This window comes from Artibeus jamaicensis, unplaced genomic scaffold (assembly GCF_021234435.1).
Source record: "Artibeus jamaicensis isolate MK-2021 breed Jamaican fruit bat unplaced genomic scaffold, CSHL_Jam_final contig_464, whole genome shotgun sequence".
In the NCBI taxonomy this organism is placed as follows: Eukaryota; Metazoa; Chordata; class Mammalia; order Chiroptera; family Phyllostomidae; genus Artibeus; species Artibeus jamaicensis.
Window position 1 is genome coordinate 17068553 of NW_026521842.1, and position 13913 is coordinate 17082465.

At 52.0% G+C, this 13913-nt stretch overlaps 1 protein-coding gene across 4 annotated transcripts in view; it reads right to left on the reverse strand.

The window, feature by feature from the left end:
• Positions 1-13913, reverse strand: part of WWP2 (WW domain containing E3 ubiquitin protein ligase 2) — a 150792-nt gene continuing 136879 nt past the window's right edge. For all 4 annotated transcript variants that reach the window (XM_037162639.2, XM_037162640.2, XM_037162641.2 and 1 more), the window contains exons 12-24: positions 10692-10773; positions 10021-10149; positions 9566-9641; positions 9256-9327; positions 8951-9039; positions 6880-7039; positions 5407-5540; positions 4940-5080; positions 4154-4274; positions 3714-3818; positions 2682-2778; positions 2442-2514; positions 1-1921 (exon numbers count right to left, since the gene is read on the reverse strand). In XM_037162639.2, coding sequence (XP_037018534.2) covers positions 1822-1921; positions 2442-2514; positions 2682-2778; positions 3714-3818; positions 4154-4274; positions 4940-5080; positions 5407-5540; positions 6880-7039; positions 8951-9039; positions 9256-9327; positions 9566-9641; positions 10021-10149; positions 10692-10773 — 1379 coding nt within the window. In that variant the 3' untranslated portion in view covers positions 1-1821. The remainder of the gene's footprint in view (positions 1922-2441; positions 2515-2681; positions 2779-3713; positions 3819-4153; positions 4275-4939; positions 5081-5406; positions 5541-6879; positions 7040-8950; positions 9040-9255; positions 9328-9565; positions 9642-10020; positions 10150-10691; positions 10774-13913) is intronic.

The following is a 13913-nucleotide window of genomic DNA, read 5'->3' on the forward strand; positions in this document are numbered from 1 at the left end:
TAGCAGTTGACTGTTTATTGCACAGGAACCTGGCAATGCCTTGGCAAGAGGCATTACAAAACAATCCGATGACCAACCCAGAGCTACCAAAGGACATTCTGTAGACACCTGTTATATACACATATATACACACATGCGCACATGAACACGCTCTGAACACATGTAAGTCCAAGGTTTCCAAACTCTGCACGGCAGCTCACACCCTGACCCCTGACGTGGTGAGACACTGCAGAGAAGCACAGCAAACGACCCCAGGGGAGAAAAAGGGTTCAGCTGCAGTGAGCTGAGCCACTCCAATCAGCACACCCAACACAGTGCACACAGGCAGTCCCTCCATGGGCCTGGGGGAAGGACAAGGATCTGGGAACGCAGAACTATCCTTTCAAGGTCCATGACTAGTCTGAGGGCCTGCCTGGGGTCCCAGGAAGCTGGAGCTAGTTTGCAGTTGGTGCTGGCACTAGAACCTGGGGGGCTGGGTTGGGAAGTTTAGGACCATCGCTGCTCTGGCATCCCAGAGGAGCATGTTCACCCCAAAGATATCAATACATGGCAGAATGTCCCTGACAGAGCCCCCGAGGGCTCCAGAAATCAAGTCCGATGTGTGCAGCTGCTCAGGGCCCTCCAGCCGGTTCCCCAGAGCACTGTTTCCTGTGTGCAGGCAAATCCTCACTTCTACACAGAACGAACATGCGCTGGGGTGGTGGGGTTGCACTTCATTCTCAACAGGGGACTAACAGACCCACGTGGAGGTCTAGAGCCTCAGTGATTGCATCTAGCAAAGGGAGTTCTCCTCTCTCAAAGGAAGCAAGGTTGGGTGCAACTCTGGGCTCCATCCCTTCCATCTTTGTCAAGGCTCAGGGATGAGACTGCCGTGACGTTCAGCTGCCTGAGCTCACAAAACTGCTAAGCTGGTTCCTAAGAGGAACAGCTATTTGGGAAATTCTTAGACTAACGGTGCTAAGTCTCCCAAGTCCCAGCAACACCTGGTGCACCATCTCCTTGACAGAACGTGACAACAGCACACCAGCAACAGAACACAAAGCAACCCTACACACAAAATGCTTCAAGTTTATGTAAAGGGAAAAGAAAAGTCTGAGTTGCTGTTTCCATCCCACTGATAGCCAAGCAACTGGCACACCCCTTTACTGGCTGGGAAGAGTGAACTGGCCAGCTCTGAGTGGAGAGAGGGGCCTGCTGCTCAGCCTCCGTGGCTAGAGCCTGCTAGGGAAGGAAGCAAGACAGCCTTGATCCAGAGCTCTGGGTGTGGGAAGAGCTCCTCTCTCTCAGACCTTCATTTTGTACAGGCCATTGGGACAGTTCTTTTGAAACAGAACCTCTTATACTGGCAAGGACCCCAGGCCTTCTCAACCCAGTCAGCCACCCCAAGTGGCCAGTCTTCTTCTCACCTAACTAGCCCAGGGGCCAGGGCCTGTGCTGCAGCCCTTCAGCAGGGGCATCTCCCTTGCACGCACACACACACACACACACACACACACACACACACACACACACACGTCTACAGTGGTCCTCAGGGGAGAGGGAGTGTGAGCTCTGCAGAGGGTCAGCCCTCCAAACTGCAGTGGGTGGTGGGGCTAAGGTGACTAAGGGGTTTTATTCCAGACTGCCACCAGTGGGTAGGTCAGAGGAGGGGGCAGTGCCTTTTGAGGTCGGGCTCGGCTGCCATCAGCCTGATGACACTGTGGTCCCACGCAGGGCTGCCATCTGCAGGGGCCTCCCAGGGGCTGCAGCCAGCAGCCTCTCAGGCAGGGAGGACTCGTGACTACATGTGTGCTGGGGGGGCACCGGAGGATGCAGCCTCAGCTACTCCTGTCCAAAGCCCTCGGTCTCCTCGATGGCATACAGCAGCTTCTCTTTCAGCTGCTCATAGCTCTTGTATGGTGGGAGATCCAGACGGTTGAAACTGTTGAGAGAGGGTACAGTACAGTCAGCACGGAAGGTCGGGGCTGTTGGCCGAGGAGGTCAAAAGCTTTCAAGTGACTGTGGCTTGACCACAGTACCAATCAGCTGGCGAGATGCTGGAACAGGGACTTCAAAGACCCTGCTCTGTTGGGCCTTAATGCCTCAGGTTCCGGGACCACAGAGGGGTTAGGAGGGAGGACAGGCAGCTGGGGAAATGGGGAACTGCGCAAGAGGACACTCGGCGCAGCAGTCTTTGCCTCCTGAAATGGAAGTATTCCAGTATTTAATACCTGGTGTGAAGGTCGGGGTGCATACCTGCTGCTACAATTCCCCAAAGATCAGAGGCCCAGACAAAGGGGGCGGGCACATCACAGGCCCTCCTCTCCAACCCAATATCCCAGGGCCATGCAAAAAGTTGCCGGAGTCAGGGCCCCAAAGTCACCCTGTCCACTGGGCTGCCCTTAGGGGCTCATCAGGTCTGTGAGGTTCCAGCCACATCCTAGTAAAACCAGCAGGCTCACCAGGTATGGCTTCTGGGCAGCCAGGTTTCCTTGCCAACCTTGTCGATGCAAAACTTCTGTGGTCCATTGCTACCTATTATCCGAAGAAAAATGCACCTTATATAGCAGGTGAGACCCTTCCTAGGCAGGACCCTCTTGACCCTTCCACTGACTTGCTTCCAGGGAGACACTAGATCCCAACCTCCCTGTGAGCTGCCCTCACCCCACCCAGGGGTACCAGCAGGGCAAGGGAAGACATACCAATGAGTTCAGCAAATCCCCCGACAGGCAGGCGGCAGGTCCCTGTAACAAACTGCAGCAGCCGGATGCTTTTCTCATTGTCCATCTCCTTCACCACCTGCAACTCCGAAAGCCAAAGCAGTCAGGCGACGCCACTGGCCCAGCTCTTTACCCTGTCCTGTAACTCTCCCACACCTCTGCTCTTTGGGGCTAAGAACACAAAGCCTGGGGTGAGCAGAGGTGACAGCTACCAACTAGGAAAACCCCAAAGCTACTCCAAGAGGCTGTATTTGTAGAACATTCCCAACAGTCCATGGGATATCTCTCAGTCTCAGGAACAACTCGTGCCAGGTAGTCTCTTCCCTCCTAAGTTCTACTTTAAAAAATAAACTAAAAATGGGAGTGCCTACTTAATGGGTACAGGTTTTTTCCCGGCACGGTGGGGACAAACTGTTCTGGAATTAGATAGTCTGATGATTACACAATACTGTGAAAAGTCACTGAAATGTATACCTTAAAATGCTTAACAAGGTCAATTCATGGTATGTGAATTTCAACTAAACCAAAAATATCGCATATAGTTATTCTGTTTGTGTATTTGCTGTACTTGATATTGACAACAACAAGGCCTACATATATAAAAGAACCAATTCATTATACCCAGGATAAAGAGCTCACTCAGTTTCTCTGAAACCAAGCACATGCTCTCCCATCCCACCTGGCTTGAAGGAAACCACGTGACCTGTGGGAACATTCCTTCCTGCGTGCGGGCACCCTGTTGCCCGCACACCAGCCTTCAGAGCTGAAACTGCACCCCCCCACTGACACCCCTGTCAAATGCACTGGGCACAACCCAGCTGCAACAACCTCACTGTCCCAAAACTGGGTTTCTCATCTCCTTTTGCAAGCTGGCAGGGGATGGAGGGCAGCCAGGTAAGGGTCAAAGATGGGGGAGGGGATACAGAGGCGACAACAGAACAAGGATCCTTGGGCTTAAGTCTAAGCAGATGATCTTCCCGCTGGTGGGCTGCAGTAACAGCTGGCAGGACCCACCTGCCAGAACCACTGGATCTGCTTGCTGTTCTTGGTGTAGTGCCGGTAGATGGTATTCTTCTGCCAGTCGTTCATGTCTATCTCTTGCATACCGCACAGCATCAGCTACAGGGGAAAGGGTATCAGCCACTCAATGCTGGGCCCTCCCCACCCGTGTCTCTCCGGCTTCCCAGCAGATAGAAGCACCTCAAACACTGTCAACTGTTTCTGCTGGCCGTTTTAATCACATGGATAACACAAATCTTGAACATGGACCCTCTTACACCAGGGCCCAGGGAGGGGTGGTTGTGAGGACCCAAATCAAAGTTATTCCCCTGCTTCTGCCATCCTTGGGAGTGTGGAGTTTTACTGGGGGTTTCTGTGGGTACACAGTGAAGCTATCAAAGGGCAGAACTGCCCCAGAGGCAGGGGCTAAGGGTCCCAACAACATTAGCTCTCACCTCCAGCTCTTTCTCATCAAAGTAGCGCAACCACTCCAGGGGGACCACCTCGTTGAAGCCGTCCAGGAAGGCTTTGGTCTGCTCTTCCACACCCCGGGTGAAACGCCAGTCGGTCAGCAGCCTAAAAACAAAGACTGGCTGTCAGTAGAGCCTGAGACCCACTGCCTAGGAGCAGCTCAGGACCTGCGGAGAGGATGGTGTCACCAGGCAGCAAGGAATGGGCTAAGACTCGACTTCCAGTACTGCGAGGAGTGGCTGCTGCTGGCCCAAGGCAGAAACTCTTAAACCTCGCAGCAACCCAGAGTTACACGGTCTTTGAAATCACCACCACGTCCTACTCCTTGTACTGTCACCAGCTGAGCATCAGACGCGTGGATGTTAACAGACTGAACCAAGAGACCTGAAGAACAAGCACAAGTGAATATGTGCATACACACACGTGAGATAGATTAGGCACACAGGACACAGAAATCCTTTCATTCAGGGAAAGAAAAGAAAGATGTCTCAGTTTCATGACTCTTCAGAGAAATTCAGCCCTGCAGTCATGAAGTCCATGTGGGAAAAAGAGAGCAAATGGAGCTGTACAAGGGCTTTGGGCTCTGGCTGCCCCATCTCTGGGAGGTGTGACCAGCCACAGTCAGCCAACTGAAGCCCATGCAGAAAGAGGGGGTTTTTGCAATCCCTGGTGACCTATGGGCCACACATGGGGCCTGGCTGAAGAGGGTGGCCAGGAACAGCCAGCCATGTCTCTGTTCCACCGCTGGTCTCCCCAGCACTGAGACTCACATGATATACTCCTCCTTGTTCTCCTCTGTCACTCGGATGTTCTCACCACCTTCCTTCAGCTCGTGGGTGGTCACCTTGCCCAAAATCTCCATGTCCTGGATGAAGTACAGTTCTAGGCCACACTCCTCTAGGTTGTTCTCTCTGGGGACACGAGAGCACAAGAGGGAGGGTGTCTGTGTTAGAAGGGTCTTCCCTGGATCCTGAGCCATCACTCAGTTTTAGTGCCCATGGAACATGAGGATGCACAGGCAGCCAGGACTCCAGAGCAGTGGCACAGCCCACTCCGATGCAAGGAGAGAATTCCAGAGCTGCCCTAAAGGGAACCGAAAAGCTGTGCACCTCCACAAGCACTTATATAATGTAGGTAAGAGCCCACAGGGCACTACAGCAGAGAAAATAAAGGCCATGGGTACCTACCTCACCACCAGAGATCCCTCTCCCAGCATGGGGCATGCAAGGGGACTCACTTGATCCAGATGATAGAGTTGTAGAATTCAGGGTCAATGGACTCCAGGTCTTTCAGGGTTGGTCTCTTATTGAGCATCCGCTTGTAGAAAGGGAGTGTGAAGCCCGTGTCAATGAACTTTCCATGGTACAAAGCCTGTGGAGGGAAGACACACAAAGAGGTTTGGTGTTCCCAGAGGCAGGCTCTGGGATGCTCTGTCAAAGCCTGGTTACTGCTACCAACTGCTCTCTGGCCTGGGGAGCACCTTGGCATTCAGCTACTCCAGGGGCCCAAAGGGAAAGTCTGGGAAATAAGCAACACTCTTTATCCTGCTAGGACCTTAGGGACAGACTCTTTTCTCACCTACAGACCACAGGGATGGAGCAGAGCTGGCCCACTCAGGAACCCACCCTCCAGGCCTGCTGCCTGCCCAGCACACCTGCCTGCCAGCTCCCTGCTCTAGCAAAGATGTGCCCCACAATCACAGAGAAGACTCGGTCAGCCCAGCTCCTGGTGGCAGCCCTGACTCACTGACACTCAGAGCTGGGCAGCACAGGCAGCCAAAAATAATGCAGACGCCGCTGACAGCGAACACTGGCGAGCCAGTGGTGAGTAATAGTCTAGGGTTTTACTGGCCTGTTCTGTCGGCTGCTAGACCTGGGAAAAATTTGCCTACTTCCTGAGCCCAACACCTTGGCCAAAAACATCCAGACCCGGGAAGGGACATATTTAGTCATGGGATCTTGGGCCCTGGGTACTCCTGAGAGAGGAACGGGGAAAAGCAAAGGAAAGTTAGAAGTGAAACATCTCAAACTACCAAATATGGCAGTGGCACTGTGGCTCCCATGGGCTCCTGTCCTCAGTTCTGATTCTCCACACTCAGGAGATACACAACAGGATGCATGCGATGTGACCCCTTCCCTATTCACATTATGTTCCTATTTCCAGATAAATGCAGATAACGTGTGAAACTACCCCTTCCCGACTTCACCCAGCTCCTGACGAATGCCTCCCACGTCGTCCACCAGCTGGTCTGCAAGGGCTCTGTTTTAAGCTAGTGCAGATTCCAAATCCCCTGACAGCCACAGTAGGACACTCCCAAATGTGCCACAGTAGGACACTCCCAAATGTCCCAACCCTGTGACAGATAGTGGCACCCCCAAGAGATGGGCATCAGGTGGGCAGTTATGCTAGTGCTCAGCCCCGTCACCCCAATACCCTCGACAGAGCACCTGTGAATGTTAAGTGAAGCCCATGACTCAGAGACCATGGGTTTTCTCTCAACAAGTCCTCCACAAATCAACATGCAGAAACCCTCACCAGGCCCCTGGGTGGACATTGAGAGAACTCTGAACTATCTCCAGAACCCTCTCTAGCTTTTTGCATTTTCAGTTAGGAGTTCTGTGAAGATAAGGGTGGGGCTGCTACTGGTGTTGTAGATTCTGGCCTCCTCGGCTGCCACCCTCCCTGGAGGACACACAGCAAAGAATCTTACCATGGCAATGAATCTGCCAATAAAGCGGAAGTAGGTGAGGTGGTCGGGGTTGATGGAGGAGGCAGGGTTGATCTGCAGGCAGTAATTGTTCTTCCCGGCATATTCAAATAAACAATACATGGGGTTGAGCACCTCGTGGGACAAGAGGAAAAACCACTCTCTGTGAGAGAAGGGAGAGAAAAACAGGACCAATGGACCCTCCCCTGCACACCTGCACTGGAGGCGCTGCTCTCCTCTGCCATCCTGCTTCAGCTATTTTGGAGACTCATGTCCTGGGGAGTCTACCCGCCCCAGATCAGCACCAGGGCTAACCTGTATTCACAGCTGTTCAGGGAACAGGGTGGGGCCAGAGGAGGGTGAAGGAGGACAACAGTGGCACTCGACGATGACACTCAGGAAAGCGTGCATGCGTGTCAGCTCCCAGGTGGTGGGTGCATTGCAGGACTTTACATCTGATATCCAGAACGTCTTAATGGCAAAGGGGCTCCTTGCACCCTGAGGCCACCATGTACAGTTGTGTAGGCTGTGCACTACAGAAGGGTACTATGGTAAAATATCACTGATTTGCACATTTATTGTAACAATTTTCCTGCAACTAGCAGCCAAGCTGTTTTTTCCTGATAAAGCCAGAATATTGTGAACATTTTCCAACATGAAAATATCTTGACAAAGAGTATCTTTTTCTAAATCTCCCAAAGGTACTATATAAAGAGCAGCCACACTGCTTCCACCATACCTGAACAAGCAGCATAATATGAATGAATATATGGTAATACATTCCTAACTTCTGATGCATGAACTCTGTAAACCATGCAGTCTGTAGATTATAAACCTCACTCCTGCTGCAGGCATCTTACCTCCCTTGCACTCTGCCCTCCCCTCACTCCAGACCTCATTACCAGAACTTTTCTCATAGTTCCACAGATTCATCTGAACCAACACCCACACCTTTGGATCTCTTTGCACCCTAGGAATAAGCCTCCAACCAGAATTCAGAGTCCTTTTAGGCTTCACTTAAACCAGCAGGGAGACATCCCAATGGGGCCAGTCCCTGGCTGCTGGGCTGTTTGTGGCCGGGCAGACGAGGAGTCCTTCGATGCAGAGGGTGCCCCGGTATCCTGTCCGTGGTTCTACCCTGTGGTAGAACAGCATGACGTAACCTACCATAGGGTAAAACCACTGGCAGGACACAGAGAGACAGACACACACAGGGCAGGAGCCACACCAGAAGCCCACCAAGCAGAGCCTGGAGAGGAGGTCACCACGGTCACCATGGGAGAAAGAGCCATCGATCCACCAGGGCCAACACAGAGAGCAAAGCCACCAACGAACAGCGGGCCAGCAGCAAGTTAACCCAACACCAAGCGAGATGTCCCCACTCCATGAGAGGTGAGTGAACTGAGCGATCACCTTTGTGTAAGATACACCTTCTCTCTGCCAGGGGCCCTTCAGCTCCACTGTCCAAGGCAACGTTTTGCCAGAGTCTGTAACTTTTGTAGGGGGACTGTGTTGAAGGCAAGGCAGTGCTTTGGTCTCTTTTTAGGGTTGCAACAGCTGTTTGAATTTTATTGACCCTGTGCCCATGACATGCAGCTGAGTACTGATCAAGGCCCTTTGGACTGTGACACAGCATATACCTGTGAGGTGCACACCAAGATGCTCAACATAATGTTCCCCAGCTGCCTTAAGACTAGAAGAAGCCCAGGGCTGATTTTAATAAACAACCACATGACTCCAATATTTAACCACTGCCCACGGTGTAGCCAGACTGGTTATTAAAGTATAAAAATAATGACATATTGGTTGGTAAAACAGCCATTGTCCTGAACCCTCCCCCTCGGGCCCCCAGCCTCCCCGTGATCCATAACTACATGGTTAGTGCCCAGCCCAGCAGGGGACCCTAGGACCCTGCTCCTGCGCCATTCGAACTGGCCATACCCGTGCTCATTTCCGAAGAAGCATAAGAGCACTGGCAATTAATCTGAGCAAGGAGGAGACAGCTTTCTGGCCACGTGCCCAATAGCCTGGAGAAGTGGGGTGCCGCACAGCCTTCCCGGGGTGCCAAGCTCACCTGGCAATTCCCCCGTAGTCAAGGCCCTCCTCGCCACGCATGATGATGTAGAGCCGGCGGCGCAGGTCATAGGGCTTCATGTTCATGATCTGGGGAGACACAGCATTGTGGCCAGCCTACCACTCTGCCTTCCACAGCAGGCTGAGGGGGCTCCAGGGTATGCTTTTTAGCGGACAGCGCTCCCCAAGGCCCAGATCTTGGACACTCTGCTGTGTGGGTTCAGCAGACCACATAATGGAAGACAGGGTGACAGCAGGGGGGCCTCTGCCTGCCTCTGGTCTAAGACAACATAATTATTTTCTAACCTGTTGGAAAGAATCTTCAAAAAGTGTCTGCCTGGAAACGCTGATCTTCACGTGGCTTGGGAGGGCATTTGACTAAAAAGAAAAGAAAAAAAAAACCTTGATTCAGACCTTAGGAGGTAATTATTCAGTCTGGCCTCCTCTATCCTGGGCTGACCGAAGAGCTTGGTTCCTAGACACAGGAACGGGCTTCCTGGAGACAACGTCCAACAGTAACCGTCCCCCACCTGCCAAACTGCTGCTGGGCTGGGAAATCGCACTGAAATAACTCCGAAACTCCAACCCGCAGGGGCGGCCTGGCACCAGAACTCACATGGCAGAGGAAACGGAACTGGTGATATTTCCACCGAAAACTTCGGTCATAGGCACCCGGGGAACCTTGCTTCGTCCTGGGAAGAGCAAAGATAATCTGGAATCTGTGTGATTTCTCAAAAATTATCAAGGTACCTGTTAGCCCTTCAGAAAGCTGGCATTATATTACAGATGAGTAAGAAATAAAAAAAAAGAGAGGGACTGCCATTAAAATCTTTGTCAGATTTAAGAAGTAAAAAGAAAAACTAGAAATAAAGCCAGACTTTTGCTTTGACAGAGAGAGACAGAAAGAGAGAGACACCACTGATGTTACTCTGAATAAACAGGGTGGCCCCTTCCCTCCCCAATCCTGCTAACATGACATGAAAATTGGCCACTAGAGGGCAGTAAGTGCAGTTGAAAGCAGATAAACTCAGGTGCTGCTAGACACTGCTGCTGCCTGTGCAAAGTCCTTACCCTGACTCGAACCCTGGGCGAGGATCCTTAAAGGTGGTGGTGCGGGTATTATGGTCCACAAAGTAGCGCACCCCCTCACTGGTGTACTTCATCTCCCATCCTGGGGGCAGAGCGGGCTCCTGGATCATCCTGGAGACATGGGAAGAGGGGTTAAGAACTAGCCTCACCTTCCAGGCCTCAGTGCGTAGGAGGCTGGAGTCCCCACTGTGCTCCTTCTGCTCTGCTTTCACCAGGCTCTGTAAAGCCTTTGAGGAAAGGCATGGGCCTTGAGGAAATGTAGCTGGTACACTTAAGTCATGAGAACTGTTCTACAGAAGAGAGAGGTCATTTACTGTCCTAAGGCCAAGGAACCAGCCCTAGGTGGCCATGGCCATGAACAGAACGGCCACCAGCAATCCTGAAGCACCAACTGCCCTAGTCCAGACTAGCTTCTGGGAGGCTGAGCGGAGTACAGGGTGAAATCACGCTCTCAGCAGCTTGCACAATTGGCACAGAGACCCTTCAGGCCACTCTCCACCTACCAGGAAGGTTAACTTAAGCAGTCACTTTAAAGCTGTGTCATGAGGGTCTCCAGGCACTTGTGTGGCCACAGAGGATAAATGCAGTCCAAGAACACTCAGCTGATGCCAGAGCTGCACAGGGCCCGGCCCCCTCCCAGCCCAAGTCCTTACCCCTGGGTCCGAGGGTCCTCCCACTGGGTAGTACGTGTGTTATGGTTCACGTAATACACCCGTCCGTTGTCCTGTCTCTTCTCTGCCAGGGAGAAGTAGGAAAATAGGACAATCAGATTGAGACATCTTGAGCCATGTTCTCTCCTTTCTGGGTGCCCCTTTCCATGTGCTGGGTCTGACTTTCTGGCCCTGTTCTTAACCCGGTAGAGAAGTTTAACCAGTGAAAGCCCAGCATGCACACACATCTGTCACTGGCAAAAACAGACAAAGAGAATCTTTCCCTATTGGGGAGTGGGGGAGGGACAGATACATTTCTAACTCAGGATCCAGCACTGTCTTTGGTTGGCTGGTTGGTTTGTTGGAGGGAGGGGGGCAGTGTGGCAACATGGAGGGGGAGCAGCCCAGCTGGAACCAGAGGCGTAACTGCATCCAGCTGTGTGCAAAGTGGAGGCGCAGGCGGCCTCCCCGCAAGCCCTGACCCCCACCAAGTCGGTGACAGCTGGTCTCTGGTCCCGCCACCACTTTGCCCAAGGGATGCAGTGACGCAGGCCCCTGTGAGGGTGGTGTTTTCCCTCATACCTCTCTGATCAGCACTCAGAGCCTACATACCATGTACTTCACCTCTTTTTTCCCCTGTTTATACACAAAGTTTTGTTCTAAAACTGGCACATCCCAGCAAAAGCTCTACATTTGCAGATATGCAAATAAATGCCAAGGACAGTGCCACTTCCAACACCCCTCTTGTTCTTACACTTAAGTGTGTGCTTCCAGACAGAGCAGTGTGTGGGGAGCCCAGGCACGTCCGCTCTCCTCTGCACCACCTTTGCTCTCTGGACCACCTTTACGAGGTGCACTGACAGTGGCTCTGGTGTCCTCTAGGAAGGGAGTCCAGGCTTCAGGGGCAGACCCAATTCTACCTGGGGATTCGGACCTTGAAAGAGGTTAACGGAGTCACCCCATGAGCTCTGGGTGGATGGAAAGCAAAACTAAGGACAAGGTTCTGAATCCAAGACAGGCCACCTTTCCCAAGAAGTTCCTGAGCCTTTAAATCTGTTTCTCTCTTAAAAACAGATAATGCTAATGGCCATCTCTCACTGATGATGACAGAGCAAAACTGAAGAAACAGAAATAACATGTTCCAGAAGCTACAGGGAAACCAAAAACTGAAAACAAGCAGAACTGGGGGGCCCAGCCCCATTGCTTCAGTATCAGGCTGCAACATTTTCAGTTATCAACCCAGGGGCTGGGTCTCTGTCTACCTTACCCGGTACCCATTACTCAATGAACATTTTAAAAGTGCAAACAAAGGGAAAGAATAAAAAGAAGGTGCCCAGTATTGCTACAGAGCTACCACCACCTCCAAACAGCTATGGGGCTGTCCCACAGAAGGCAGGCTTCCCAAGAGGGATCTGAGGGGGAGAGGGGCTGCCCCCAGCCAGAAGCTTCTGCTTTGAACTAGATCTTCCACATCTGCTCTGCCAAGGGCCATGCCAACGCTAACCGCCAGGCTGGGGGATCTGTCCGGCTGGTCTCGGGCCTGCGCCTGGTTTCTGGCACTGCTCCCTGCACAGGGCGGTGGGGGCGGAGGCTCTCGTGGTCCACTGGAACTGCTTTGCTGCACATAGTGTCACAGTTTGGGGGCTGGGAGAGTCCTTAAGAGCATCTAGCTCAACCTCATTCAGGAAGAAATGGACTCAGAAACATTCAGTTATGTGCCCAGGGTGAGGGCAGCTGAGGAGATGTGGATGTAAAGTGAGATGTCCTAACCTCTGAGCTGATGCTGAGGAGGGACCATGGAATCTCTCATGGAGGAACTAAAAGGGACACAGGACTGAGCAGAAGAACACACTAGACCTGACAGCAGGCTCAAGCTCAATGTGATTCTTATTTAGTTTCGCTGCTTTTTCTGTTCAATCTTAATTCTCCCTAGGGAGGTGGCCCTGCACCGGCCCTGGAGAAGCCAACACAAAACACAAAGGACTTGATTAGGAAGTTCCCTGGTGCTCAGCCAGATGTTCTTTCTTCCTAGTCACATACCATTATCGTTCTGTGTGTTTTCCCCATCCCCCATGAACAGCACTGACGACAACCATGGCTCCTATTCCCACCTCGAATAGTTCACACTTGGCTTCTGGGAGCTGTTGACAAGTCCTTATAGTTGTTCCTATTTGGTGATCACCACTTAGCAAAACCGGGACAGACATCCATTGCTTGACTGCAGAGAAAGGCACAACTCCGGGTCCCCCACTCTAGGTCACAGCATCCACTGGCTGCCCAACAGCAGTACAGCTTCTGGTTTAGTTTGTTGAGTCTGCCCCCAATTAGACAGGGGTCCTATGTTGGACTCTCTCACATCTCACTTGCCGCCCATCTCTGAGGCTGCAATGACCTTTCATCAGCTAAGGGAGCAAGGCGGATCCTATGCATGCGTGAGGGATTCCCCAGCAGAAAATCAAAAATTGTGTGAAGGCCTCCCTAACTGATCTATCCCACTAGAAGACTAGGAGGTCCTGCCAGTGCCCTGGAACACAGTGGTGATTCACTAAGTTATACCCTGCAGGCCCAAAGGGGTTGACGCAACCTCATAAATTACTACCAGGGAGTAGTTGTGTCTGCACCAAGAGGATCAGACGCTCATCCTATCATTGTCAACTTCTCCATCTTCTCTGGGGAGCACATCCCCACCCAACTTAATACCATCTGTGAACACCACCAAACCGGCACTTACTGCCTTCTTCTGGCCTGACCAATCCATTAACCCGACATGTGCCAATTCCAGCAAAAATGGCCCTCTTTAGCTCCAGGAACTCTGGCCTATTGAACAAAAGCCTGACCCCCCTCAGAGAGCTATAGGAAGCACTGAGTCTCACCATCTCTAAAGAAAGACCCCTTTCTGCAAGGCTGCTCCTTCCCGGAATAGCCATAAATTCTGTGGTTCCCCTCAAGTCATAGATGTCCATCTCCCTAACTCATTCTTGCAAATCACACCAGGGGCTGAAAATAAGTAAGAGGCAGCTGCCAATGACAAGGAGAATTCAGCGTGATGTTATTAACTAGCAATGATGTACTTTCACGGAGTCGCCACCCAGTGCTCAGCAGGCTTGCCTCTGGCCATTTCACAGCTGTGTCCCCTGCCACCAAAAACGTGGCTTCCATTAGTCAAAATTAGGCTGAAGTCCTCCAACATCTCGGCTGTAAAGAAAGGTTTGGTAAAGTGGCTCC